At 53.1% G+C, this 25,899-nt stretch overlaps 12 protein-coding genes across 12 annotated transcripts; 7 read left to right on the forward strand and 5 right to left on the reverse strand.

Annotated features, from left to right (window-relative positions):
• Positions 1-1,198: 1,198 nt before the first annotated feature.
• On the forward strand, positions 1,199-1,810 carry BGZ61DRAFT_497149 (uncharacterized protein; the record flags this gene model as incomplete). Its single annotated transcript, XM_046251114.1, has 3 exons — positions 1,199-1,211; positions 1,271-1,575; positions 1,676-1,810. 3 exons carry the CDS (start codon positions 1,199-1,201, stop codon positions 1,808-1,810), a joined length of 453 nt encoding a protein of 150 aa, XP_046099488.1.
• A 498-nt stretch (positions 1,811-2,308) lies between these two features.
• Positions 2,309-3,086, reverse strand: BGZ61DRAFT_536530 (50S ribosomal protein L30e-like protein; the record flags this gene model as incomplete). The annotated part of the gene is made up of 2 exons (XM_046254413.1): positions 2,309-2,727; positions 2,783-3,086. The coding sequence occupies 2 exons, from the start codon at positions 3,084-3,086 to the stop codon at positions 2,309-2,311; spliced, it is 723 nt and encodes a 240-aa protein (XP_046099489.1).
• Positions 3,087-4,321: 1,235 nt separating this feature from the next.
• BGZ61DRAFT_458518 (cytochrome b-c1 complex subunit 8) lies at positions 4,322-5,295 on the reverse strand. The gene is made up of 4 exons (XM_046246770.1): positions 5,117-5,295; positions 4,942-4,967; positions 4,539-4,716; positions 4,322-4,482 (listed from the first exon to the last, which is right to left on the reverse strand). Exons 1-4 carry the CDS (start codon positions 5,164-5,166, stop codon positions 4,425-4,427), a joined length of 312 nt encoding a protein of 103 aa, XP_046099490.1. The 5' UTR covers positions 5,167-5,295; the 3' UTR covers positions 4,322-4,424.
• A 187-nt stretch (positions 5,296-5,482) lies between these two features.
• Positions 5,483-6,383, forward strand: BGZ61DRAFT_482207 (band 7 family-domain-containing protein; the record flags this gene model as incomplete). The annotated part of the gene is made up of 2 exons (XM_046249371.1): positions 5,483-5,812; positions 5,877-6,383. 2 exons carry the CDS (start codon positions 5,483-5,485, stop codon positions 6,381-6,383), a joined length of 837 nt encoding a protein of 278 aa, XP_046099491.1.
• A 262-nt stretch (positions 6,384-6,645) lies between these two features.
• On the reverse strand, positions 6,646-9,170 carry BGZ61DRAFT_458524 (uncharacterized protein). Its single transcript, XM_046246771.1, has one exon. It carries the CDS (start codon positions 8,813-8,815, stop codon positions 6,827-6,829), a length of 1,989 nt encoding a protein of 662 aa, XP_046099492.1. The 5' UTR covers positions 8,816-9,170; the 3' UTR covers positions 6,646-6,826.
• Positions 9,171-9,861: 691 nt separating this feature from the next.
• Positions 9,862-11,942, forward strand: BGZ61DRAFT_458525 (putative serine esterase-domain-containing protein). The gene is made up of 3 exons (XM_046246772.1): positions 9,862-10,389; positions 10,461-10,760; positions 10,822-11,942. Exons 1-3 carry the CDS (start codon positions 10,318-10,320, stop codon positions 11,779-11,781), a joined length of 1,332 nt encoding a protein of 443 aa, XP_046099493.1. The 5' UTR covers positions 9,862-10,317; the 3' UTR covers positions 11,782-11,942.
• Positions 11,943-12,756: 814 nt separating this feature from the next.
• BGZ61DRAFT_536535 (PRELI-like family-domain-containing protein) lies at positions 12,757-13,449 on the forward strand (the record flags this gene model as incomplete). The annotated part of the gene is made up of 1 exon (XM_046254414.1): positions 12,757-13,449. The coding sequence occupies one exon, from the start codon at positions 12,757-12,759 to the stop codon at positions 13,447-13,449; it is 693 nt and encodes a 230-aa protein (XP_046099494.1).
• Positions 13,450-15,078: 1,629 nt separating this feature from the next.
• BGZ61DRAFT_427504 (major facilitator superfamily domain-containing protein) lies at positions 15,079-16,851 on the forward strand. The gene is made up of 3 exons (XM_046243704.1): positions 15,079-15,304; positions 15,373-16,073; positions 16,132-16,851. The coding sequence occupies exons 1-3, from the start codon at positions 15,115-15,117 to the stop codon at positions 16,780-16,782; spliced, it is 1,542 nt and encodes a 513-aa protein (XP_046099495.1). The 5' UTR covers positions 15,079-15,114; the 3' UTR covers positions 16,783-16,851.
• An 88-nt stretch (positions 16,852-16,939) lies between these two features.
• On the reverse strand, positions 16,940-19,964 carry BGZ61DRAFT_427508 (uncharacterized protein). The gene is made up of 9 exons (XM_046243705.1): positions 19,561-19,964; positions 19,419-19,495; positions 19,155-19,367; positions 18,566-19,101; positions 18,392-18,516; positions 18,188-18,336; positions 17,918-18,129; positions 17,687-17,864; positions 16,940-17,626 (listed from the first exon to the last, which is right to left on the reverse strand). The coding sequence occupies exons 1-9, from the start codon at positions 19,812-19,814 to the stop codon at positions 17,076-17,078; spliced, it is 2,295 nt and encodes a 764-aa protein (XP_046099496.1). The 5' UTR covers positions 19,815-19,964; the 3' UTR covers positions 16,940-17,075.
• A 2,178-nt stretch (positions 19,965-22,142) lies between these two features.
• On the forward strand, positions 22,143-22,603 carry BGZ61DRAFT_536538 (Mss4-like protein; the record flags this gene model as incomplete). Its single annotated transcript, XM_046254415.1, has 2 exons — positions 22,143-22,208; positions 22,268-22,603. 2 exons carry the CDS (start codon positions 22,143-22,145, stop codon positions 22,601-22,603), a joined length of 402 nt encoding a protein of 133 aa, XP_046099497.1.
• Positions 22,604-23,505: 902 nt separating this feature from the next.
• BGZ61DRAFT_458532 (uncharacterized protein) lies at positions 23,506-24,521 on the reverse strand. Its single transcript, XM_046246773.1, has 2 exons — positions 24,065-24,521; positions 23,506-24,006 (listed from the first exon to the last, which is right to left on the reverse strand). Exons 1-2 carry the CDS (start codon positions 24,138-24,140, stop codon positions 23,669-23,671), a joined length of 414 nt encoding a protein of 137 aa, XP_046099498.1. The 5' UTR covers positions 24,141-24,521; the 3' UTR covers positions 23,506-23,668.
• On the forward strand, positions 24,522-25,456 carry BGZ61DRAFT_458535 (low molecular weight phosphotyrosine protein phosphatase). Its single transcript, XM_046246774.1, has 3 exons — positions 24,522-24,802; positions 24,892-24,983; positions 25,059-25,456. Exons 1-3 carry the CDS (start codon positions 24,664-24,666, stop codon positions 25,308-25,310), a joined length of 483 nt encoding a protein of 160 aa, XP_046099499.1. The 5' UTR covers positions 24,522-24,663; the 3' UTR covers positions 25,311-25,456.
• Positions 25,457-25,899: the final 443 nt, after the last annotated feature.

Consider the following 25,899-nt stretch of genomic DNA (forward strand, 5'->3'; position numbering starts at 1 on the left):
CGAGTGGCGGAGGGGCCGGGATATGGGATATGGCATAGGCCCTGCCCTCATGTACAGATAGACGCATGGAGTTTTTGAGTTGCCATGTATGGCAGGAGTGTACGGTATTGAGGAGACCGGGGATATCCAGCGGCTGATGGAATTCATGCCAGCGATTTCGTGCCAGGAGGATTTTGCTTGGCTGGAGCCGAGTTTGGAGAGTGTCTATTTGTGCGTGAGGTGCACCCTGCGTGTTGGCGCGGGAACGATCTGGATGAGTGATGGGGACGAGGCAGAGGGACGTCGTGTGTCTGTGTCTGTGTCTGTGTTTGTGCGCATCCCTGGATCGCCAACAGGTTAGAATGCTCATGGGACACAATATTACGGTTCATCTGGAAAGAAGTCTTATCAGGGTCCAACCACAGCTCATTTATGCACACATCCAGTCTCCCCTGCACAGTGTGTAGGTGTCTAGGACAGGGTCTGCTGTCTGTCCCATGTGCTCATTTTGTTGGCATCAAAGTCTGAGACATGGTGCGTCCAGTGACAACAGCAACCAGTGACAACCCCATGCGGCCAGCGCCAGAGCTGCCAGGAACACGCAAACGACTGGCCCAACTAGCCGGGACGGAAAAGAACTGGGCAAACCGACCCGAATCCGGCTGTAACCGCGAGGCCGTGTGCGCAGTAGTCTTGTTTCTGGCTGTGGGCCGAGGGAGCGAGAGAGGAGAAGCGATGGGAATGACGCCGTGACACCATCATCACACCCGCCACATAGGGACCGAATCCCTAACTATGACTACAGTAGTGCAGCGCATATGCCCGCCAGAATCACCGGGCTAGCGGCCGACCTGCTGTTAGCCCGCCAGGTACACGCATGCGGCCAGGTACCCGCGGGTGGCAACAGTCTAATGGGATCGACCATGTACCTGAGCATTCGGGGTACCGCCCCCGCAATTACTCCTCCATGCCAGTTGGCCCACTGCCACAACCAGAGTCTCCCGGAATGGTGACATCATCATATCTGGTGACGACACGGCAAGCCACGGGCTCGTCAGGGAGATCGGGATCGAGGAGGGGGAGGGGAGGACTGAGACGGGAGTGAGAGTACAAATAGACACAGTTGCCGCTTGACTTCGGGCTGGTTCTTGTACCTCTGTCACGACTCTAAGTTCACGGACTCACTTACACGGCTTCACCTCTACATCAAATAAGCACCATGTCTCTGCACTGTCAGTCTCCCCCGTCTCCCCTGTATCATCTCCCAAGCTAACCAAGAACCCCCTCGCAGACCTCCCCCCCGTTAAGCCCTCGGCCATCGCCCTCGGCACAGCCTTCAACCACGGCGTCGAGCTGGTGGTGCTGTCGCCGCTGCTGGGCGCCACGTACCAGCGCGCCAAGCTCGCCAACACCAAGGAGGAGTTCATCCGCTCCAAGGAGGCCAGCGGCGCCGCCCTCGCCTGGGGCTCTTCGGTCGTCGGCTCCGCGCTGCAGAGCTACGGCGTCGGCGCGCTCATCAATGCCACCGGCACCTTGAGCTACAAGGGCGCCGCGTACCTTGGTAGCTTGATCTTTTTCGCCACTGCTGCTCCCGGTGTAAGTTTCCCCTGTTCTTCGTCCTCTTTTTTACTTGGGTCTTGAGTAGGGATGAGGCTTGTAATGAGATGGAGCAAAAGACTAACCGACTTGCGTGTAGTACATCTCCCAGATCATCGTTGAGAAGCGCCCCCTCGACACCGTCGGCGTCAGCGTCGCTGCCAAGCTCGTTGAGACGCTGGGTTTGTCCGTCTTCCTGACCTGGTGGGGAACCCGTACCAACCCTTTTGACTAAATGGGATGGATGGATTGAGGGACGATGACGGGCATGAAAAGCCTAGTCGCACTCTGTATGTTAATAGGGAAACGAGGAAGCAGGCTGAGGAGTGTTGGGGGTGAAAGAACGTTATCCTTTCTTGCCTCGCCTCGCGGTATCGTTACCACAATCATGTACCCGTATAACGCCCTTTGGCGAAGTAATACATCACTTAAAAACGTTCATGTCTCGGAACTTAGCATAAAACCACATGTGAAGAGTCGCTTGCGTATGGAGGAGATGAACATCACACCAGGGTCTCAATGAACTTCTGTGCATGGTTCTAGAAATCATGCCTCCCATTTTCAATGCAGTAAAATACCTGAACGCCGCCAAGCCCATTCGGCCATATTCGTCGGCCAAACATCTGGTATAGTACACCCAGATCGTCCACAAATCCGACACGCAGAACCATCCGACACGTTTCTTCTCCCTTTAGTCCCGTTCTGTTACATCTGGCTAGCGGCACTGACGCTTCTAGACTTTCGACGACTCGCCCTTGACCCAGTCGGCCTGCTTGGAGTACTCCTTCTGCACGTACTTGACCAGCGACGCGTAGCTCTCGCCGAACGCCTCGCCGTCGTCCTCGCCGTCCTTGTCGGCCGACTTGTCCTTGCTCTTCTTGCCCTCGGGCTTCTCCATGATCATGACGACACTGGTAGGTCGCTTGGTCTTGGCGGCGGCGCCGAGCTCGGCACGCGAGGTGACGAAGATGAAGGGAACGTTGTGGTCCTCGCACAGCACGGGCAGGTGGGAGATGACGTCCATGGGGGAGATGTCGCCAGCAATGATGACAATGCCGGGGAACGAGGTGTAGCCAGGGGCGGAGGGGGGAGACTTGCGGAGGGTCTTGACGACCTCCTTGACACCACGCTTGAGGGTGTTCTGCTTGGCAGCTGTGATGGGTACGCGTCAGTAATTGTTCTCAAGTCCGCCAGGCGCGTAACATACCCTTTCGGATGGTCTTGTAGACCTTCTTCATGCCCTTCTCATCGGCGACGGGGATGGCGAAAGGCACGACGGTGCGCTCCAGGGGAAGCTCCTCGACCTTGTCCTCCTCCATGTCGGAGTCCTCGTCGGCGTTCACGGAGGCGCTGGGGGCGGCATCCTGCTGGATCTTCTCCTCGAGGGCGGCGGCAAGCTTCTCCTTCTTATCCTTCTTGTCCTTCTTCTCCTTCTTGGACTTGGACACGCCAGACTCGTCGCTGCGCTTCTTGTCCTTCTTCTCCTTCTTGTCGGGCTTCTCGGCGGCCATGGCTGCGGCTTTGAAGTTCTCGGGAGTTTGTAAAGAGGCGGTTACAATGCAATTGGTCTCAAACTTCCACGGAGATGGGATGTTCAGGCCAATTGAGGGAAATCGGGGGGTGACGGTGGGTGGTCGCAAACGTTCAACTTTGGTTGTTCGAGCCTCCACTGACCTCGAAATTTTTCTGCAAAACCCAACTTTTTTTCTCGGTGAGGGGAGCTACTCGCACGGCGCACGGCGATTTGTAACGCCGGTTCCGGCTGGAGAGGCTCACGTGATACCAAGTGCACGGTCGAAACCGGTTGCATGCGAAGCTCACGTGACTGAACTCTTTTCGCCCCGTATTTCGCCTCACCCCTTGTTACACCAAAATTCCAGTGTAAGTCAGGGAACTCAGCGAACAATGAGTGAATTCACCAGCTATCTACACCTTTCGGCAGCCTGCACGCCCAGCCGCACAGAGCTCGTTCATTAAGATGCCTCTACGAATTCCCTACAGTTTACTTGAAAAGTTCGTAACTGTAAGCCTTGCTCGGCCGTTATTCCGGCCTGCTAGAGTGGCTGGGATCACTTCCTCTGCAGCTAAACACAGTGACGTTGCTGAAGCCGCGGACGTTGCTGGAGCACTACTTCGTCCACTTCATCCACCTCTAATTCCCAGAAGTGGACAACTTCATTTACTAACGGTCCTGAAGCTTTGCGCTTCTTGGGATGCGATGACTACAAGGAAGCCCGTACGTCCATGTTAAGTTGTCCGTACACATACGGAGCCTGTGGCTGTTGTCTTGAGGAGGGAACAGCCGTAGTAGCAAGCCTATGCTGTCTAGCAAGCAGATCGGTAGTAATGTAAGAGATTTGTATGGGAAGCTCACTGCTCTCGCCTATTCTTTTGCCATTTATTTAGCATCATCTCAGCGGCCCTTTGATTGTCAGGGACTAGGTATGTTAGACTTTGGTAACTGTTGGTGTCTCAAGGCAGGTGGCTGCAGGGGATTGTGTCCTGTAATTCAGGGCTTCTCTAAATCACAGTGCTTGGTGTGGCGGGAAGATGCTGAGTGTGGGGCGATGTTGATCACGTGGCCTGGGCCTGCGAATAGCCATGCTCCAATTATGCATTACGAGACGATGAGCGCAACTAACTTGCGCTCTCTGGACAAAACATGAGAGTTGCCATTGACCGAGTTAATGTCATTTCAAAATTTAGGGCAATTGGGTCATGGAGTTGTAGATGATGAAAAATAAAATGATGTGACAATTGTCTATTGCGTCCCTAGGTCTAGGCAATGATGTACAATGAGTCCAGAGGACCACCTCTACTCCAACACTCGTTTCCAGTCTGTAGGTGCTCTATTCCTCCTCATCGCCAAACTCGGCACGGCCGGCCTTGGACTGGTAGTAGTGGTTGCTGCGAACTTGTTAGTCAAGAGTTTTGATGCCGTCCCAGTCACGTTTGCTCCGTACCGCTCAGTGGCCCAGTCCATAAGGTAGTAGCCGGCAATCATAGGGGGAAGCCAGTAGAAGATTTGGCCCTTGGTGCGGCGGAAGGTGTTGAAGATGGCGGCGTGGACGGATCCGGCCCAGGGGTTCTGTCGGTTGGCGGACAGACCATAGGTAATGATACCACGCTGCTTCTCACCACCTGCATCGAGTTAGCACTTGTTCCTGGGGGATCGTTTCCCATTCTCCGTGAATATGGCATCGATCGAGTGCGGCGTGTTGGTGGGGGATTGACGCCTAGGAGATGTGTTCGATAGCGATAGATAGTCGGTTTAATCGCAGCGCTCTCAATGCGTCATCAATCCCCTTCGTCTGTCGCGCAGCCGTCGGTCCAATTCGATCGTGGTTTGGGAGAGCAGGCGCTTACCGAAGTGGCCCCAGTTGCCCAGGTAGCTGCGATTCATCGTTAGCAAACAGTTCCGGGGCGATTGAGGGCGAGAGGCTGCTGGCGTCGAAGCCGGGGATTGACGGGATTCCAGCTGGTGGAAAAGCCGCATCGCCCAGCGCGGCGCCAATTGCGTTCCCTCCGGGGGTCGACGTACTGTCCGTTGATAGGATCAAGGTGAGATCGGAGAGCCTGAGTGGGCTTCATGTTGGCGGATTTGCACGGGGGATTCGGTGGTGGATTCCTCGGTGATGGGCAAGGCGAGGCAAAGGGCAGGATTTCTCGGGTTGAGGTTCGAAAACGCAGACGCTCCCCATCAGCCGAGCTTTCCCGAACAGGACTAGCGCCCCGCCCGCACCCAAAAATCACATCGCAGACGGAGGTTGCCGGGACTGGTTGGACTTCCAAGAGCTTCAAATCCACCGTCGCCGTCGACTCCGAAGCTTCCAACAGCGACCGACGAGCATCTTCAACCGGTTTCCCGCTCCGGTTCCTCCCACGCCCAAGACATAACTCTGAAACTATGGCGGGCGCCGCGAGAGCTCTCAACTGGATGTACCGCATGGCGGTGCCGGCGTCGGCGGGAGTCTTCCTCGCCAGCAACGCCATGTTCGACGTCAAAGGTGGCACCCGCGCTGTCATCTTCGATCGCTACTCTGGTGTCAAGCAGGAGGTCGTGAATGAGGGAACCCACTTCCTCGTCCCCTGGCTGCAGAAGGCCATCGTCTTCGATGTGCGCACCAAGCCCAGGAATATCGCCACTACCACCGGTAGCAAGGATATGCAGATGGTCAGCTTGACTCTACGAGTGCTGCACCGGCCGAACGTCAAGGAACTTCCCAAGATTTACCAGGTGAGAATCTCCATGCCCGTGCTATTTCAGTTGCAGTACGCCCGCTAACCCAGGTGAAATACAGAACCTCGGCGCCGACTACGACGAGCGAGTTCTCCCCTCTATTGGTAACGAAGTCCTCAAGTCCATCGTCGCCCAGTTCGACGCCGCCGAGCTCATCACCCAGAGAGAGGCCGTCTCTGACCGCATCCGCGAGGATCTGACCCGTCGAGCCGCCGAGTTCAACATTGCCCTCGAGGACGTCTCCATCACACACATGACCTTCGGCCGTGAGTTCACCAAGGCCGTCGAGCAGAAGCAGATTGCCCAGCAGGACGCTGAGCGTGCACGCTTCATCGTCGAGCGAGCCGAGCAGGAGCGCCAAGCCAACGTCATCCGTGCCGAGGGCGAGTCCGAGAGCGCCGATGCCATCAGCAAGGCCATTGCCAAGTCTGGCGACGGTCTCATCATGATCCGAAAGATCGAGGCTAGTAGGGAGATTGCCGCTACGTTGTCCTCCAACCCCAACGTTGCGTACCTGCCTGGAGGCAAGCAGGGTGGCCAGTACTTGTTGTCGGTGGGCAAGGCTTGAACGTGTATACCTAATGTATCGGAAAAGGGAAATCCCCGCTTATAGTTGGTGATGAGGTCATCCCATCTTTACCAACCATGTATTTCTAGAAAGGGACCAAAAGGGAATGCCACCCATATCTCTCACTCTCATTTTGATAATCCTCAAGTGAATTCAGTTGTGACTGTTGGTCCGTAAGATCGTTGTATGACACAGGCTACTCAATAAAGTTGCCAGTGTGATGTCTACCAACCTCACTGTTGCCATACGCTTAAAGTTGTTAATTCAATTTAAAACCGGATTATTCAATTACAATCAATTGCTTCGCCATCCATCTCTATCTTTTGTGTAATAATAACCTCAGAGTTGCCATCTGGCCCCAAAGTAATGAATAGCGAGCAAGATGCCCTTAATCCAGTGGCTTTGTTTCTTAGAAACCTTCGATGGTGGTCTTTGTAGTGGTGTTAATTCTCAATAAATTCCTCCGTGAGAGTCACCTTTCCCTCGACGCTCTGCCCCGGGGCGATGACTTCTCCATTGACCAGCCTCCATCCGTTTCTCTGCAAGTCCATCCAGAGGTTCTTAATCTTCAACCTTACCAAGTCACCTGCCGCCCTGGCGTCTTCGGCCGAGTCGTGTCCCAGCATCTTTGGCCCGGTCTCCTGCTGGATCTTTCGGTTAAGGTGAACATCCATCAGCATTTTGAGTCCGTACCGAAAGGGTAGACCGCCCTTGTGCGGGTAGAGCAAGACGGTGTCGATGAGAGTCGGATGAACGATGCGCACGGCGTTGAGGTCGTTTTCCAGGCCATGGCCGATCAGCGGGGTGCTGGGTGAAATGAGAGAAAAGAGTAGATCCCGGGCGACTTCGGGCGATGAGACAATCTTAAGCGTCTTCTTCTTAGGTTTGAGCTCGCCGTCTTCACTGCCATACTCTTCACCGCTCTTAGTGGGCTTTGAGTGGTCGTCTGCAGACCAAGGCTTTGCTTGGGCCATGTCCTCTGGCCAAACACCCGAGTACCGTGAGTTGAGGTCGAGGATTTCTCCCAGTGGCCTCACCAGGACATCCAGCAACTCTTCTCCGGACGGCCAGGATGTTGCCGTGAGTCGAACAAGCTCGATCCCATGAACGGTGTACCCCATCTCACAGTCAAAGGCCACGGCTCGGTCAGTAGGAGCAAGAGGGTTTTCTGGGGTCGCAGCAAAGTTAAGAGTAGACGCCAGTCTCTTAGGGTCTGTCGTTTTGTAGACATGATGGTCAATAGTAAAACAGCCGACGGAGTCTCCGACATCCTGGCCACAGCACTGGTACCGCTTGGGCTGATGGGATCGATCACCCGGTGCTTTGGCGGCGATGAACGTCTTGCCCCAGTGAAAGGTGCATGATCCCCCAGTCGTAAGGGCACCATCTTCTTCACGGCGTCCGGGGAAGACCTGGAAGCGTTGCTGGCAGCGGTCGCACTTCTCCCATCCCTTGGATGTGTCAACGCCCTGTCGTGCTTTTTCGATGGATTCATCTGATGGTACGACTGGGACATATCCAAACTCAGACAACTTGTCGACGGGTGTCAGAATCCGCTTGGTGAGTTGAAGCTCCTGGGCCGGTGTGAGTCCGGTCTCAATCTTCTTGGGTGGCTCGGATGAGCCGTTGGGGGATTTTTGTTTCTGCATGACTTTCTGCCTTTCTTCTTCGCGTTCCGTTTTCCACTGGTCGACTTTCATCCGCTTGTATTGCATCACCTTGTTCTTCATAACATTTGCGTAGACTGCTGATTTATGGACGGCGGTGTGCTGCTCTTCATCCAGGGCTCGAATAATGAGATCCTGTTCATTCATGATGAGAATCTTAGAATCGTCTTTTGGGTCTTTCTTCAGGTCTTTATTGAGACGGGAGAACTCTGAATAAAGCATCTTGAGCAATCTGAGACGGATCTCATGACTAGCGGGAGAGCTTTTAATAAGCCGAGGATTGAGTGATTCAGCTTTCTTTGGTTTGGTTTGCGAGGGCTTGCGGGCGGGTGTAGAGAGTGATTGGCTGCTGGATGAAAGGTGCTTTGAGCTTGGAACAGACGAGACGGCGGGTGAGTCCGTTCTTCGCTTTTCTAGGGATGGCGCCTTTCGCTTCAAAGGCGGAGGAGAAACTGGACGAGTGATGGATTCAATATTACTCGGGGCGGCTCTCTTTGTCCCGGCCACATCGGCGATTATACCTCTGACTGGCTTCCTTGAACCTTCGGACGAAGATGAGGCTGAGCCGACATCTGCCTTGACGCGTTTTCGTGGCACGTCTTGGTTTGATGAGGTGACCTCTGCGTCTTGGTTTCGGCTACCTGCGTCCCCAAAGCCGGGTATGATTTCAACAGGAGCTTGATCACTTTCATGGCCGAAGATGCAGTGGAAAGCGGTGCAATTGTTGCCCGCTGGGCACGGGATGTGCTTGAGTGACAGACTCATTGTGACGAGGCGTTGGGAGATCAGGATTCCTCTTGGGGCTAGGCTGTTTTCATTATCCCGGGATGATGGAGCACAATGGCGGGTTGGCCAAGGACGTGCTGGGAGCCGCAGCGAGGATCGGGCTCTTGCGAGGTGCTATTGCGAGGTGGATGATGCAATGCAAAGCCGAGCAAGGGGGAACGCGGACAAAGAGCCACCTAGCGAGCGAGGTCGCACGGGATGAGCAGGGCGTCACAGTACACGGTGTAGGGGCCGGGAGCGGACATGAACTAGCGCTCGTGATGGGTGTTGGCTCTGGATCTTTGACTCTGCATGCAGCGTTGCTCGGCCTGTCTGGTTCTGAAGCTCACCTTGTTCAAGAGAAGTTGAAGATGAGACGACGGGACGTGAGTGCCGCCTGAGGCAGCCTGGCCCAAGCACCACGGGGCGCTTCCAGGGGCGCTTGCTCCCTAGAGCTCCCCACTCAGCCAGCTGCCGGGCGCCATGTGGAAAATGCACCATCGGGGCGGTGACCCCGCTAAAGTCCGGCGCTATTCAGTGCATGCAGCGGCCTGTGAGGCTGTGAGGCAGATATGCAGTGAGCGAGCAAGCTGTTCGCGCCGCATCATCATCGAAAGCAAGCCCGGTGAAGGACAACATGACCGGGCTTCGGGGGAATGATCAGTACCAGGAGGGTTGGGATCTTGAAGTGTGTCAGGTTGTACCCCGTAGCTGAACAACCTCATGACCTCCACGAACGCGACGTCTTTCTCATGGTTCATGGTGTGTGTCAAGCTGCCCTCGTCGAGATGCTGGAAACATTCATTGCAAAGACCAGGCAACTTCCCCAGACACAGGTCCATGTTCTAGAGCCGAGGAATGGTGTTTTACTAGCAGAACAGGGCTTAGCCTGGACACGTATCAGTTGCTCGCCCGAGATTGCAACGAGTGTGCTTGCTCATTATAGTTGGCGCCAAGTCGACGGAGGGGTCGTCATTGGCGGCGGCCCATATCATCGACTACTGGAACTAGCCATGCGACGACGTTATCTCGACATTGTTTGTCTCAATTCCTTATCTCATCCCACAACCTCTCAGTATAAAGCCCTCTCATTCTCCTCGTCTGGTCGCGTGCCCTCCTACACCGACCCTGTCTCACTACGCACACAACCCAATCTGCCTTGCTAGAAAGAGGCTTCATCGGACATACGTAATCCGACTGGCTGTGCTAGACTTCTGCTGCCACATCTGCTCTGCCACATTTGCTCTGCCTACAAGGGACATTGTTAGGCCCAGCTTCTTACACGTGGTGGGGGTGCCTGATTATTCCAGCTGCAGGCGGCCCTGGCGCAACTCTTCTTCCCGAGCCCGAGACTCCGGTTGTTGGGGCTGCGCATCTCCTGAGCCTTCGGACTTAGACGGGGCTAGAGTCCCAACTTTTATTACCCGTTTCATTTATCTTGCCACGATTTCCCAACTACGTCAGCTTTTTCATCGATCAGCAATCCTCAAGTATTCTTCATCATGACTGCGACCGAGACGGACTTTGCTGGCGGCAGCCCCCAGGCCGAGCACCTATGTGTCCTCGTCCACGGTGTAAATAACCCCCCCGAGACCCCTGGAACCCGACGCGCATACGTCATGGCTAACACATGTGGATGCTGCAGCTCTGGGGCAATCCTACCCACATGCGCAACATCGCAAAATCGCTCCGGGAACAGTATTCGACCGACGATCTCTACCTCCTCCTCGCGAAGCAAAACAGCGGCAGCTTCACCTACGATGGCATCGAGCGCGGCGGCGAGCGCGTCTGCGCCGAGATTGAACAGCAGCTGCGCGACATTGAAAGCAGCGGCGGCAAGATCAAGAAGCTGAGCATCGTCGGATACTCGCTCGGCGGACTGATCTCGCGCTATGCGATCGGCTTGCTTGATGCGAAAGGCATCCTCGACACCGTTGAGTGCATGGTAAGTATAAGCAACTCCGGCGCTCGCCCACCCTCCAACGCCAGTGCTGACTCTGCGTCAGAACTTTACCACGTTTGCCTCTCCACACCTCGGCGTCCGAACACCTCTTAAGGGGTGGCATAATCATGTCTGGAACGTCATGGGCGCTAGGACATTGTCCATGTCGGGCCGCCAGCTCTTCCTGATTGACAAGTTTCGCGATACCGACCGTCCTCTGCTCTCTGTGCTAGCCGATCCCAAATCCATCTTCATGTCGGGGTTGAGCAAGTTCAAGCGACGCTCGCTCTATGCCAACATCGTCAACGATCGAAGCGCAGTCTACTACACGACGGGAATCCAGAAAACAGACCCGTTTACGAAAATTGACAATGTCAAGGTCAACTTCCTCAAAGGCTACGAAGGCGTCATCCTCGACTCCAAGAACCCTGTGGCACCACGCCCGAAGCTCCAAGGCCGTGCATCCCTATCTACGGTCACGGCGGCAGCGTTGAAGTGGGGGAGGCGCGTCCCCTTTATGCTTACTGTGGCCGTTTTCGTCCCAATTGGCGTTGTGGCCTTTCTCATGAACTCTGTTATCCAGACGGTCCGGAGCTCCAAACGGATCAAGCTGCATGAGACAGGAAAGGGAGGCCTAAACATCGAGGACTATCGGATGTCTGTGTGGATCAAGGAGATGCGCGAAGAGGTTGAACATGCCTACGAAGCTCTCAATAACTTACAAAACCAGGAGTTTCTGGCGACCGAGGACGAGGACGAGGACGAAAGCCTTGATGCTGAGGATAGAAGCTTGCTCCGCAGGGAACGTAGACTCTCGACCCCCGCACAGCCCACGCTCGCCCTTGCGCCGTCCCAATTCGAGATGATCCGGAACTTGGATTCGGTGGGCTGGCGAAAGTACCCTGTCTGGATCCAGAACATTGGACACAGCCACGCGGCCATGATTGTGCGGTGGGAAAAGAAGGAGTTCGCCGAGGGGTTTGTGGTGCTGGGGCACTTCGCTAAAGATGAATTCTTGGTTTAGAGAAATGGGGTCGAGATCGAGTGTTGCTTTTGGGAATGATTTCTCCCGGTGTTGGCATGATTTATGTGAGCGATGCTTGTACGGTATAGAAGGCGGGCGTTGGGTCTTAGGAAGCTTTAAGGTAGTATCTCTGGAATACAATGCATATAATTGATCGGAAACCCATAGTCGAGTCGGAAATCGCCGACGAAAGTGCCATGTCTGGCTACAATGTCGGCATCTGACATGATCTCGGATCGTCACAAGACATGGATCGTCAGAGACGTGCAATCCGTGCACGGACCAGCCAATGCACGATGCGGCTGAAGCAACGATGACGCCTGCAAGTGCGGGCTTCTACGGACTAAATCACGTGCCAATCGCCGCACCTTCCCCCAGATGAGCCGACGATGTCGTGTTCCCCGCACTTCCGGCCAATCACGGACCAACTCCTCCTGCCAGCCAGAGAAGGCCAAAGAAAAGTTCGGCCGATCGTCCAGCTCTCCATTGGTCGGCGCCGTTGCACCGCATCCTAATCATCTGATTGAATGCTTCATAGCCTCAGTCTCCTCTCTTTCCTCCTCCTCACCCGTGCACCCCTGGGTTTGGCAGGTCGAGGTCGCGAGAGCTCTTTCCCACTCTCCTTCTCTCAGTTATTATCACGGCCGTTCTCGCTCTTCCCATTCTTCTCTCTCGCGGCCCGACATAGCTGCGAGCTTTCCCCGTTCCGTCCGAGATTTGGCCTCTAGGAAGGTAGTTCTTTTTTCGGCTCTTAAACCGAGGGTCCCGGCTCAATTTTCCACCGCCAATCCCCAGCGATTTATCCGACGGAGCAGCAGAGCACCCAGCTCCAGCTTGAGGGCATCGACTCGAACCCATCGCTCCAGATCGCATCGCCGACATCTCTAAACACATCCCAATCGCCTCAATTGGCCTCTGCAGCTCCTCGACTCCCGTCTGTCCCGTCGCGAGCGCCTCCGCGCACCAGCCGCTGCAATGGTTCTCACCCACACCACCAACCATACCTACTCCCATCCCTTCCCGACCGTTACGCTCGCCTTCTTCCTCCGGTACTCCTCTCCGCAGCTCAATCCCTTCGCCGCTCATGTCATGAGCACCGACACAATTGACAGCCATGTCGACCCCAAGACCAATCGGCTGCACACCACCCGCATCCACCTCAAGAAGAGCCGCATGCCTGCCGCCGTCTACAAACTGCTCCCCAAGAGCGTGACTGGAGGTGGCACCGGTGATAAGGCCTCATACGTCCTCGAAACCAGCATCGTCGACATCAAGGAGGGCTGGATGAAGTGCGAGAGTCGCAACCTCAACTTTACTGGTGTGCTGTCAATCACCGAGAAGCAGCAGTTCTACCTCCCTACCTCGGATGGACTTCAGGCGGCTGCCAACGAGACGGATGTGACAACAATGGTCGAGTTCAGGTCAAGACTCGGAGAGAAGCTTCGAGGCAAGTTGGGGCAGGCACGAGAAGATGGCTGGCTCTCTGGCGTCGGCGGGTGGGGTACCAAAGGTATCCAGCGCAGCATCGAGAGCCTGGCCTCTACAAAGACGCAAGACCAGCTGGGAAAGAGCCGCGACGGTATGCGGCTGGTTCTCGAGCGACTGCGAAACAACGGTGTTATTGGCGTCCTCGAAACCTTGCGGAGAGAGCGCCAACAACTTGTCTGATTATATCCACGACACGATTCAACTGTAACAACGAACAACGGACTTGGCGCAACAAGGACTTGGATTGGTAGACCTTTGATGTCTCACCACTTACCCACATTCACGACAACGTACTATTGTACTCCTGAACTGTATATTATATCTTCATTCTAGCACGGCGCTCAGTGTCTTTTTGGTTGGGGCAATGTCTTGGGACGTGGTAGGAGGAGGCTTGGACAAAGCAAAGTGCTAGATCCGGCCGGCCACGAGGAGAGAACAAAAATCGTGTGTTGACACGAATGGAGCGCTTCAAGAAAGCGTGTGGAATCCCCTCTCTTGTGATAAGTCTGAGAAAAACACGAAGAATAGGAATGAAAAATGGCGTATGAACATTTAAGAATGGTGACCTATTGTGCCTTTTTGCTAGTGATGTAAATTGAGGCTCTTTGTGGTTGCAAAGTTGAAGTCAGTCTTGTAGCTCATTACAGGAGAGACGTGAGCCATTCACCAGCGGCGAATTTGCCAAGCTCATACCAAGACCCTGTCCATATTCTCTAATGTTACTATGCGAAACAGTGTTTGCTGCCAGCGAAGGCGAATATTCTGATCATCACAGTAGTCCAGGGTAACTTGCCGGGTAAGAGTCCATCTTTTCAATATTATCATAGGCACAACATGACAAACGTTCGAATGAAGACCATATCAGTAAAGGATCTGCATATATTATTCTTCCTGGTATGTAGAACAACCTTTGAGTGCGGTCCTTTTGAGTCTTGATGAACGTACTCATGCACGATTGTGATAAGGACGATTGTCCTGAGTCAGAGAATAGCATTCTTGACATCCTTCGTAGGACAACTTGCCAACATTTAGTATCGCAATTCCAGAACCTCTAGCTTTATACAAACTTGGTCAGGCCCAGGTCGTTGGTGCTCGCGCTACAAGCATATAGCCGACCTCGGGATCCTTTCCCGGCTTCTAGGTAGACTAGTCAGTTGCCCATGGCCCTAAAACTCGAAGGTCACCTATTCGGGGACAACATCCGGGGCTCACTCCTCAATGAGCCCCGCACTGCGATTTCCCCATCGCCTTCATCCTTGACATGGACCAACGGGACGCGAGGGCGTATCTTGGAGTCGCTGCTCTCCACGTTCCGAGATGACCTGGGGTTCGGCTTCCCCCACAATATGAGCTCATGTCCAGATCGATCAAGGCACTTCCCCGCTGATGGAGTTGATTAGTTAGATGAACTACAGACTTACGAACCATTGATACGCAACTATCGTGCGAGGCCGGGTGAGGGGAGTGGCGGGGTTGCGCCTCGGATGCGAAACCCGAAGTACGGGGTCTCCAACTTGCTGGACCAGGGGAGATTGACGTCCTGGTGATTCCCCACGGGGTAAGTTTGAACACCGAGAGCGACGAAGGGAGCAAAGCGCCAGATTCCAGATCCCGTGTTTCCCGGGATGGCGGACGGGATGGATTGAGTCAGGACGACCGGTCAACCATGTTTATATACCGCCTGCCCCGGACGTTTGAACAAGTCTCCTTGAATCAACCATCATTCTGGGACTGACATCGCTTCCCTCTCCTGTCTTCACATCTCGGTTCTTATCTATACTAAATCATCCCCTCTACTCTCCGACAAGCCTTTGCAAAACCAGGTCTCGAGATTAGTCCGTGACAATGGCTGTCGAGCAGGAGAAGATTGGCGAACGCCCCACGTCCGAAGCCATCGAAAGCCCCGAAAAGTTTGACAACCAGAACAATGAGATTGCCATCTTCGACGAGATCGACCCTGCCGAGGAGAAGGCCCTAGTTCGCAAGCTCGACAGAGTCATCATGCCCCTGATGGCCGCTGTCTACTTCTTCCAATGTGAGCCTGTCTTTGGTTCCGGTCTAATTTGCCTGTGACAGGCGGTGCTAACCTCAGTGTCTCACCAGATCTTGACAAGGGCTCCATCAACTATGCCGCCATCTTCGGCCTGAAAGCCGACCTTAAGCTCACTGGCGAGGAGTTCTCCTGGGTCGTATCTCTCTTCTACCTAGGTCAACTTGCCTCCGAGTACCCGGCCGCATACGTCCTCTCCCGCTTTCACATCACCCTCTTCGTTGGCGCCACCATTGTCGTCTGGGGCGGCGTCGAAATGGCCATTGGCAGCACTCAGAACTTCCACGGTCTCGCAGCCGCCCGCTTCTTCCTTGGATTCGCTGAGGCGGCTGTCTCCCCGGCCTTCGTCATCATCACTTCCAACTGGTACCGACGCAGCGAGCACCCCATCCGCGTGGCTACGTGGGTTTCCATGAATGGTATCAGTCAAATCGTCGGCGCGCTGCTTATGTATGCCGTCGGAGGCGCGGATATGGCCATTCAGAGCTGGCGGGCCATTTTCCTTGTGTTTGGTGGTTTGACTATTGCTTGTGGTATCGCCTTTGTTCTCCTGATGCCCCGAGACACTACCAATGCATGGTTCTTGAACGAGCGCGAGCGAGAAATTGCCACCAGGCGTCTGGCTATTGATCGCGCTACTCGTGATCGCGCTCACTTTGACAAGAAGCAAATGTGGGAGGCACTGAGTTCGCCCCTGACCTGGCTCTGCTTCATGATGGCTCTCTGCATCACTTTGACCACACCAATCCTAAAGGTACGACCCTTCTATGTCACCAAACTCTTACAATTGTATCTAACATATTATTGAACAGTTCTCCTCCCTGGTCATCAGCGGCTTCGGCTTCTCCAAGTTCCGAACCATGCTTGTCGGTCTCCCCGGTGGCGCGATCAACTTCTGCACCGTCTGGCTGTCCGCTCTCATCCCTCGCATGTTCCCCGGAACCCGAATCTACACAGCTATTGGTCTCACTCTTGTCCCTCTTGTTGGGTCAATTGTTCTACTCTCCCTACCTGTCCACGCTGGCAGCGGCGCCTCCTGGGGGATCGTCGCCGCGACCTGGCTAGCGGCCTGCTCATCCGCACCCCTATGCGCGTGTGCCGGCTTGATAGCCAGTAACGTCAAGGGCAACACCAAGAAAAGTATCGTCAGTGCTGGATTCTTCATCACTTATTGTGTTGGCTGCATTGTTAGCCCTCAGGCTTGGCAGGAGGAAGATGCCCCACGATACACCAAAGGCTGCATCCTCAGTATTGCCAGCTGGATCGCCATGTTGGTCACCCTTTCAACCTATATGGTTTTGATTAAGAGAAAGAATAGCACTCGAGATGCTAAGGCTGCTGAGGGGCGTGTCGAGTACCTCTCGCAGTCTCGACTTGGCGAGGGGAGTCACACGCAGATCGGCGTGTCGGTGGACTCTGATTTGACGGACCTGGGCGACAAGGGCTTCCGGTATAGCACTTAAAGTTAGGACGAATAGCAGAATAGGAAGTTCTATGGTGTTATATATTTAGTATGAATATCATGCAGTGGGGCTTTTGCTCATTACACCTAAAAGTTCTGGATGTACCTTCGTTTGTCAAAGTCGGTGATTGTGAAATGTGTCGAGAAGATCGCGTTTACCACCAACACCTGACATGTCTTATACTGACTATACATGGATATATCTAAACTAATATCTAAGGTACTTAAGGCAGGTATCACCGCATCTAAAATAAAAATAAAACACTGGATCAAGGCCCAAAATATCCAAGCCACTTAGAACTCCAAGGCCTCCCAGTCGGCCAACTCAGCCCCAGTATAAACAAACCCCGGCGTGTGATATACCCAGTACAGGGCGTTGTCACCCTCGAGAGAAATGCTTGCCAGATCTGCATTGCCGTGAAGCATGTTCTCCATCGCACCCTCAGCCATGCCTAGCGAGGCGCCCTCAGTCTCTCCAACTGGGGGTGCTGGAATGTCTCCGAGCTGCCTCGACTGGTTGTTTGACGAGGGAATTGCCCCAGGCACAAAAGCCCCAGTGTTGCCGTCCGGGTCAAAAGAGAATGGTTGAGTCGTCGTTGCGTACGGTAAATCTTGACCTATGTGGGGCTGGTCTTGAGATGGTCGGAGATGTATACACATTTGATCAAGCTCCGCCAACCGCTTTGCAGCAGCCCGGTTTCCAACTGTGACAAGATACTGGAGAACGTGTCTAGAGCCTTCAATTCCGCCCAGGCCAAGGTTTGTGTCTGGGTGAATAGCCTCCACTAGGACGAAGATGAATCCAACGGAGAATAGGATATCAAGATCAAGGAACGCGTTTTTAGCTAGCTAGTGTCAGCCAGGTACAGCAAAATCGAGAACAGAATGTGGTATGAAACACTCACCAATTAACTCCGTATTTCGAAGCATTTGAAGAATGGCCAGACTTTTTCGAGCAGCTTCAACACAAATCTCGGCCAGTCGGCGCAACGTTGGAGTGAGATTTGTTGTTGGTTCTGCATCGCGCTCTCGGACATTCCGAGCCATGTAGAGGAGTATCGGTCGTACCGTATGTATCACCGCCTAGGCCATGCTGTATGAGCATCGTCCTTACTCGAGAAGATCAATACACGTACCTGGTAGACGCTCAAGTAGAGCGATGAACTCGTCCGTGCATATGCAGTGTCCGCTTCGGCAAATGGGCGGCCTGCCACCAGTAATCCGGTTGGGCTGAAGTTGATGCTGTACTCGGCCGGCATGGTAGACTCGATATCGTGTAGAGAGTGTAGAATACTCTCAACGTCTCTGATGAAAGATGCCTCTGAATCGGTGTTTTGCACATATATTGCTAGCTGCTTGTTAGAAGCTTGATAAAACTTGTTGACTGGAGCGGGAATGTGACTAACTTGACGTTATGCGGCCTGTAATGCGGGCTGCCCTGACATTTACTCGAATTGCCGCCGCCGAAGAAAACCCAGACACATCGGCCGGTGGACTTATTGATATGGCCTCGTCAGCAATGGCCATTGGGTGACCACCAGCAGCAGCTAATCTCCTATCGATCGTGTATTAATATCTGTAGCGAGGCTGATGAGAGTTAAAAAATATACCTTTCCTGCATGTAGAGAGACCACCAGAGGCGACTTCGATGCACAGAATCTGATCGAGAATACGTCTGGTTTTGGTTTGCCTTGTGCATGCCATTGCTTATTGCCAAACGTAAGGCTATACTTGCCTGCTTGTGGGTCAGTATCATTTCACAGGCAAGTTGGGGACCTTCGAACATATAAGTATGCCTCATCTTTCCGATCTGCGACTTGAAGGAACAAGGCTGCAAGTCCCACGACCTCAATTCCAAGAATTCCATGTTTTCCAACGTCACTCATAGCAGGCATATGCCGCATGGCTTCGTTGAAGAAGGCCACTCCAGGGACTTCTAAATCGTCATCGGTACCAGCTCGCAGGAGTCTCCCCAGAGCCAGAACAAATAGAACCTGCACAAACCAAAGTCCTCTCAAGGGTGTTTCGTTACCCGTGTCATGATAAAGCCGGGCTAAATTGTCAGAAAAGGAGCGGATATCGAAGAGGTGTTGTGATATTCCGACGTTTAGGATGACGAGTTCAAGAAGCTGGTTCGCCTCTTCTTCAGATGGCCACCCGTGCACGTTGTTGATGAGTTCTCGATCTAGATGTGGCGATGCCACAGCGGCCGAAATTGGTGTACTTTTATCTGATCTACCTGATGAGCGTGCTAGAAGAAGCGTACGTATCTCTGTGCCGAAGATTTCGCTTGACGATAGAGAAGGCCCAGGGAGAATTGCTACACGAGTTGATGAGTTAAATAGACTGTGGAGGGCCATTCGAATCAGTTACCTTTTGGAGCGCAATTACTTGGTGCGCTAGTAGATCCCGATGGCTGGTCCTCATTGGCGACGCGTTGGGTGAGTAATGAGAAGGCTGAAGTCTCTGAATGAGGCGTTTCGACCGTCCGAGTAGCAAGACGACTATCGGAATTTGGTGATATTGCCACGGTCCTTGACGATGGTGGATTCTCATGACCGCCTTGCTGGCCTTGGTCTGGTGAAGCTGGGCGCAGAGTTAGCAATAGATACAGACGGAGGATCAGAGGAGTCATACGTTGGTTGTGGCTAGATCCCTCCACAGGGGGTTGACTCTCGTAACCAGCAACCTTCTGCTGAAGTTGTTCTATCTGGCTTTTGTCAAAGGTTTTATAAGCTTATGATCCATTTAGCGCTGGCAAGGAGGGACTGAGACGCACGCGACAGGGTACATCTTCCGCTTCTCGGACGCTGAGAAGACACAGTTCAGGCGTCGCTTGCTGCAATAGCGACAGGGCCACGAGCCAGAGCACTTGACCTTCTTGTCGCGACAGACATGACACGCCGTAGATGTGCGAGCGGCCTCAAGCTGCGAAGAGAGCCGGCGCCGTCTGGTCCGATGAGTGTCACCTGGACTGGTGCTTCTCCCAGCAACGGCAACGGGGACTGCGGCCTGCTCATTCTCCTTCTCCATTGCCGGGGCAGCCCGGCATCGGGAGGGTGACGGTAGAGAGCAGGCTCCAGGTAATTTATCAATGGTCAATGGGAAGTCGAAAGAGAGCGATAAAGAGCGAGATACTGAGGTGGTATTGCAATTATTTGATGCTGTAAAATGCACATCGTGTCAGAAGCGGTCTAGGGTGTGGGGGATGTGGGGGAGAACTACGACAGGGCGCTAGCGAATGAGTTACAGTGGTCACGAGCGGATGCACGCCACCACTCTCAAAAATCAGGCGCCTATAACTCGCCTATTAAACCGGCTATATGATCCCCCGTCAAAGAAATCCACCCATAAATCCGGATTTCGCGGTAACGGTACACATTAGCCAAGGTTAGACAAGATCGGAAAAGTTGCAACTGCCAAAAGTCTCAATCCAGAAAACAAATCACCTCTAAACCGAGAGAAAATCACTATAATAGGTGTGGTTCGTGAGCGATAGCTCGGTAGACCCAGCATTCAAATATCATTGAAGAGGCACGTGCAGTTTAGGTGGATAGATGACGGCCTCAATCTCCCTTGGCTACATCTCGCTCTCGGTGGGCACCAAGGAATATTTTTGTAACATATTGAACAGTCCTAAGGTACCTTCAGCAGAGCTAGCATAAAGCATTCGATTGGGACTTTCCATCTCTGAGGATCTCCCCAGCTGCCATTTGTGCGTAGAGTCAATTAGGGCCGTGGATGGGCTGGCAGCGGAGACGATGTGGGCTGTCTTACACTCCCAGCCAATTTTGAACCTGGTTTCGGCCACCCGGCGGATCGGTCCTTGCTGTTGAGTGTACCAGAGTGAAGAGGTGTCCAAAAACTCCACAGCGGACCCGTGCAGGGACTGACGACTGGAAAGACCTCGGTTATGGCGGCAGCCAGTTCAATAGGGAAAGCAACGCCGATTGAACCGTGAGACATGCCTCGTCCAATTGAGGGGGAGAGCGTTTGCATCCGATTTACCGGCATGTCTGAGCCAGCAACCAACGACACACACTTTTGCTTGGTAACATCAAGTAAGCGTAGTGTATGTACGTGATAAGGGATGCTAAGATGACTCACGCGCGAGAGTTGGCTGCATCCGTTGAGGTCCGTGGACGGACATTGACCGGCGCTAGGCCGGGTGTGAGCCCGGGTGCGGTTAAGAGAGGGGCCGGGTTCCGGGCTCGGCGCGGAGCTTGGTGCACGAAGCTGGCATCCTAATGGCGGGGTCAACGGATCCGCATCCGTGACGGAAATCAGCTTCGCTTCTGTTCCCCGTCCACTATTCCGAGACGGCTTCGACCTCGGCCCCGTGGATGGTTTCCATCAAGTCCTATTGGTTCTGGATGGGAGGGCTTATCGCTCTGTTATACCATGCTCTTACGTCTTCGTAGAAAGCGGCGTGTTGCACGAGGTTCCCCACCAGCACTGCTCTCTCTGCAAAATTCCACTTTGATTATCCACGGCAGATGAAGCTCACACAAAAAGGTCCACTCTTCAACACGAGAAAGAGAAACTGCAATCGATGCCATCTTTAAAATTGCGATTTTTAGGTATCTGTACAAACTGGAGAAAACTCACGGGGCGGTCTGAGCCATATTACCCCGGAAGTAGCTGGAGGGGGAAACAAGGAAGTCTTCGCCGCCGCTTTTCCAGCGTCGAGAAAAAGGTCTAAAGTGCCTTTCATAGCGCTACCTAATACGCTCACGATAATTGGAAGACCAATGTGGCCGTCCAAGCCCAAGCCCTCTCGTATCTCTGTTGACAATCTTGTGTTATTAGCGGCTCAGGTGAGGTGCCCCCTGTTAAACCCATGGTGAGCAGGAAACACTCGACGCGGATGTGGATGTGGATGTGTATCCGGCCCGAGAACACTTAGCCTAGCTCCGTTCCGAAGCTTGTTGAAAATCAGGCGGTCGTTTTGCCCCCACGCGGTATTCCTTACAGGTACAATCTGTCAGCGAGGAGTTGCATGTGCTGGAAGCTAGCGAGGCACTTTAGTAACCCCCGCCCCCCCTCTGACCGCTTTGTTGGCAAAGATAACCAAAGTGTTGACTCCGATTCATCCGAATGTTGGCACGCCTCCAGCTCTGAACGGTCTGCAAGTTTCTCGAGGTAAGTTTGATGGTAGTGTTGGGGCTGAAATCGACTATAAATTACATTTCGTCCGCAGTAGGTATATCCAGACTGGTTGTCATCTTTGCTTCTGAATCTAATTCCTCCACCTAAAGAGAGCTGTAACAGCATCAACCGATCAGACAACCACGACTTCTCATTTCATTCAACGGCCCAATTAGCCAACTACCACTCCTTGAGGGGAAGTAAAACATCATTATGTCTACTGGAAACTGTCGTTGTGGAGGTGTCAAGTTCACCTACAAAGGTGACCCTGTTGCAATTGTGTGTCATCCCAGGGTTTTATGGCTATAAACTTGTTCAAGCTGACACAAGATTATTAGGCTGTGTGCCATTGTATTGACTGTAGGAAGACATCTGGAAGCGCTTACGGCATAAGTGTTATGATCCCCGCTGCCAATTTCGAGGTTTGCGGCACCCCCTCGACATTTATCAGCAAGGCAGAGAGTGGAAATATGGTTACCAGTCACTTTTGTAGCAAATGCGGCACCACTTTGTGGGTCGACGGACCTGCTGTTCCCCTCAAGTTCGTCAAGGCGGATGTACTTGACGATCCGAATGCTTTGGACACGGCCAAACCAGTGATGGAATTTTATACCTGCCGGCGTGCTGGTTGGCTGCCCGCCCTCGGTGGCTGTCAACATAAGGAGAGGATGTAGACCATTGGACGGGTCATCTTCTAATTGATGTTTAGTTCTACACATGACCGAACTATTTATATTTCGGATACACAAGCACGTAATGAATCCGTTAATATTCAAATTCTTTGCACGGTCTTGCTCTTATTTGTAGTAGAGAAGAAGAAACGGTCGTGGCATATTAGTCGTCGATGAGCAGATTGGCCTTTTAATTCATGCTGCTCATAGACATTAACTTAAACGGTACTAGAACACTCTAGGCGAATGAAAGGCGAATTTGAAATATCGAAATACCAGTGGGTTGTAGTTAAGTAGCCTTATATTAACAGACAAACGTCAACTAAAATGTATTGGTGAGAACCCACCTATCTCCTATATCATTTATTCCCTTGTTTGATGCTTATCACGTAGCAACTAGAACGATCTAATATCTAGCCTTCCCCTTGGCCTATGGTGAAGATAGTCTTGTTCGCGTCACTTATAGGCCGCAATGGGTAATCTTGACGTCAATGTCGGCCGCCAGTATCAAAAGAATCAAAGTGTCTGAACGCGATTGAGTCCTAATTAGAATTACTGGTACCGTTAAAACGGTGCTCTGAACTCGAAAGCTAGTAAGTAAGAAGCTCTAGTTTTTGATAGCATGAGGGGGTTTATATTTTTGTCCCTTTTACGGGGCTGGGGCGGCGGTGCTATGATTCCCATTGCAGCTCCTCATTTCCCACGGCCGAGTAAGACTACTTACTTACGGTGCAAATAACGCCAAGTTTATCACGATCAGTGAACTCCTCTGGGGCTACTTGGTTATGTAAGTTAGAACAGACTTGCAATTTTTCAACTATGATTTGAGATTATTTCCACTCAGCTATTACTTTTCGCAACCAAAACGTTATGAAGAGAGAACCTGCCAGCAGTCATTGGGGCCAGAGAGAGCACCGATCAATTTAAGTTACTAAATATGCAGAACCTAGGGTACGAGCTTCACTCAAGCCTGTAGGACATTCCCATAATTCATGAGATAAAATTCTTGTATGGTTTTGTACTTATTTCTGTGAAAAGAAAATGGCGTTGACATTTAGTAGAATCCAGTCAGGATGAGGAAACTAGTTGGTACACAGCTCCCACGGTGCCCTCAGTGTCCTCAAAGTAGCGGTAGAGCCCACTCTTGCCCTCTTTGACCTTTTCGCTCAGCATTTTACCGCCAGCCTTCTCAATGACCTCGGCAATAGCATCGACATCTTCCACGAACCAGTTCAGGCAGACACCACCCTTTCCGGTGGTAAAGCTCCCAGTGTCATCGGGGGCGAGGATCCCACCCGTGAGGTTTAGGGCAGGGTTGAAATCGAACAGTCGGATCTTGTCTTTGGGGTAGCTATCGGATTGTTCCTTGAAGGGAAGCTTAAAGACGGTATCGTAGAATTCAGATGCTGAGTCGAGGAAGTCAGGGAGCTGGAATCAAGAGCGAAGGACGAGAAGGTGGCATACCACGACCAACATCCTTGGCAGGAATTGCCATCCAGCAAGGGGTTCCAAAGGGAGGGGCCTTCCACTCGTCGGCCATTTTCACAGGAGTGATTCGAATTATTGGACAAAGCGGAGAGTTGATAATCTTGATTGGGTACTGCACTGAGCACTAGAGGGAGACAAAGACGGTGAACTTGAAAGACCAGTTGATTGAGGACTAAGGCTTCCGATAGCCATCTTATATAGCCCAATTCATGACCCGAATGACTCTCTCGAGCGGGGAAGACGGACAGACTTCAGTCCGGTGGCGTACGGTCGCTGGTGATACCGTCACGCTTGGGCAATCAGGACGCGCCTCAAACGCCATAGTGTGGTACCAGCTTGACACGGGATCACGTGGAATGGCTCGGATTTGCGGGTACACAGTGTGAACCGGCACTTATCCTTGAAATCACTGTGCAGATAACCCCTCCACGATAGCGGGGCATACGGAGTATTATGGCGCGCAGGGACCATCACGTCACTAAGGCGTGAATTTGTACAGTACCGTTTCCTTCGTCGCGAACTCCTCAGCCAGCTTTCCCCTTTTCCCGAACTCGCAGAGCCTAGCCGTCGCAACCATGCCAGAGCCGGTGTCCGTGCTATTCGTGTGTCTCGGCAACATTTGCCGGTCGACCATGGCCGAGGGCATCTTCCAGAGCCTGGCCAAGCAGCCCGAGCTGAAGGGCAAGATTGGGCGCGTCGACTCGTGCGGCACAGGTACGTGACGGTGATTCTGGATATGACGGCATGCTTGCGGCGCATCGCCGTGGGATCTGAGGTCATTTTGCTAATGCTTTGCTGTGTAGCCGCATACCATACTGGCGACGGCCCGGACGAGCGAACCCTGGACACTCTCGAGGCCCATGGCATCGATGACTACGACCACATGGCTCGGCGCGTACGTCCCCCGGCCCCCTTTTCTTTTTCCTGTCGAACTAGGCGGCTGCTAACTCGCTCCCTCGGGCGCGTCTAGTTCCAAACAAAGGATTTTGAAACCTTTGACTACATCTTCGCCATGGACCGATCGAACCTCTCCGACCTGCAGCGGCTCCAGAGGGGCAACCCAGACAGCAAGGCCAAGGTCATGCTGTTTGGCGAGTTCAGCGGGGGTAAGCGAGCCGAGGTTGTCAGCGACCCGTACTATGGTGGAGACGAGGGCTTCGCGAAGGCGTTTGAGCAGTGCTCTCGTTTCTCTAAAAACTTCATCAAGGAAGTGATCGGTTAATATATGCGAGGGAAAAGGAGGAAAGGAGGGAAAGGAAGGAAAACGGGGGTTTTGAGAGACACGTGAATAATACCCGATAGATGTATATACGAAGACGGCTTGTGGAAGAAAATTGCACACCATAGAATAGACCCTAATATTTCGCTTCAAAGATTTGACAACTGGCCAGAGAGACGTGATGGTTCGTCTGAGAGATTGTGTCCGGACCCGACGCTCCAACCGGATCGGACAAACCCATGTTCGAGGCTGGACGGAGCGGTCCGCCGAATGTCAAACGGCTCGCTATCGATCCATCCCTCTCCTGATGGGAGTGGAAAAGTCCAACGGTGGTAGGTGATAGGTGAAGATGAAAATTACGACGCTGGGGGTACGAATGGCCAATATAACCTCAGATTGGCCTGCTTATCCGAGGAACCATTGCATCTTCATTCGAGACTCTCTACGCCAATGAAACGTCTGAAGTCACCGTGTCAACATCGTCGGCAGTCTCAGACCCCGGCATGAAGACGCAACGGGTCCCACCACCAGCTCCAGCGCGGCTTCAGCCCTACGTTCCCGGGTCGCCCTTTAAGGCCGCCTAGTGGCCGAG

The sequence above is a fragment of the Ilyonectria robusta genome, assembly GCF_021365365.1.
Source record: "Ilyonectria robusta strain PMI_751 chromosome Unknown BGZ61scaffold_21, whole genome shotgun sequence".
Classification (NCBI taxonomy): Eukaryota; Fungi; Ascomycota; class Sordariomycetes; order Hypocreales; family Nectriaceae; genus Ilyonectria; species Ilyonectria robusta.

Excerpts from the sequence above, each read along its gene's own strand:
- BGZ61DRAFT_427508 (XM_046243705.1), bottom strand. The coding sequence starts at position 19,814 with ATGGAGAAGGAGAATGAGCAGGCCGCAGTCCCCGTTGCCGTTGCTGGG. Across the intron at positions 18,337-18,391 it reads TCTCTCTACATGCAGGAAAG|GAGATTAGCTGCTGCTGGTG; the intron begins GTATATTTTTTA and ends CACGATCGATAG. Across the intron at positions 18,130-18,187 it reads TACAGGCCGCATAACGTCAA|CAATATATGTGCAAAACACC; the intron begins GTTAGTCACATT and ends ACAAGCAGCTAG.
- BGZ61DRAFT_458524 (XM_046246771.1), bottom strand. The coding sequence starts at position 8,815 with ATGAGTCTGTCACTCAAGCACATCCCGTGCCCAGCGGGCAACAATTGC.
- BGZ61DRAFT_458518 (XM_046246770.1), bottom strand. The coding sequence starts at position 5,166 with ATGAAGCCCACTCAGGCTCTCCGATCTCACCTTGATCCTATCAACGGA. Across the intron at positions 4,968-5,116 it reads CTTGATCCTATCAACGGACA|CTACCTGGGCAACTGGGGCC; the intron begins GTACGTCGACCC and ends GATGAATCGCAG. Across the intron at positions 4,717-4,941 it reads GGGCAACTGGGGCCACTTCG|GTGGTGAGAAGCAGCGTGGT; the intron begins GTAAGCGCCTGC and ends AACTCGATGCAG.
- BGZ61DRAFT_458535 (XM_046246774.1), top strand. The coding sequence starts at position 24,664 with ATGCCAGAGCCGGTGTCCGTGCTATTCGTGTGTCTCGGCAACATTTGC. Across the intron at positions 24,803-24,891 it reads CGTCGACTCGTGCGGCACAG|CCGCATACCATACTGGCGAC; the intron begins GTACGTGACGGT and ends TTTGCTGTGTAG. Across the intron at positions 24,984-25,058 it reads ACGACCACATGGCTCGGCGC|TTCCAAACAAAGGATTTTGA; the intron begins GTACGTCCCCCG and ends GGGCGCGTCTAG.
- BGZ61DRAFT_427504 (XM_046243704.1), top strand. The coding sequence starts at position 15,115 with ATGGCTGTCGAGCAGGAGAAGATTGGCGAACGCCCCACGTCCGAAGCC. Across the intron at positions 15,305-15,372 it reads CGCTGTCTACTTCTTCCAAT|ATCTTGACAAGGGCTCCATC; the intron begins GTGAGCCTGTCT and ends GTGTCTCACCAG. Across the intron at positions 16,074-16,131 it reads TGACCACACCAATCCTAAAG|TTCTCCTCCCTGGTCATCAG; the intron begins GTACGACCCTTC and ends ATTATTGAACAG.
- BGZ61DRAFT_458532 (XM_046246773.1), bottom strand. The coding sequence starts at position 24,140 with ATGGCCGACGAGTGGAAGGCCCCTCCCTTTGGAACCCCTTGCTGGATG. Across the intron at positions 24,007-24,064 it reads TGCCAAGGATGTTGGTCGTG|CATCTGAATTCTACGATACC; the intron begins GTATGCCACCTT and ends TCCTCGACTCAG.
- BGZ61DRAFT_458525 (XM_046246772.1), top strand. The coding sequence starts at position 10,318 with ATGACTGCGACCGAGACGGACTTTGCTGGCGGCAGCCCCCAGGCCGAG. Across the intron at positions 10,390-10,460 it reads TATGTGTCCTCGTCCACGGT|CTCTGGGGCAATCCTACCCA; the intron begins GTAAATAACCCC and ends TGGATGCTGCAG. Across the intron at positions 10,761-10,821 it reads TCGACACCGTTGAGTGCATG|AACTTTACCACGTTTGCCTC; the intron begins GTAAGTATAAGC and ends ACTCTGCGTCAG.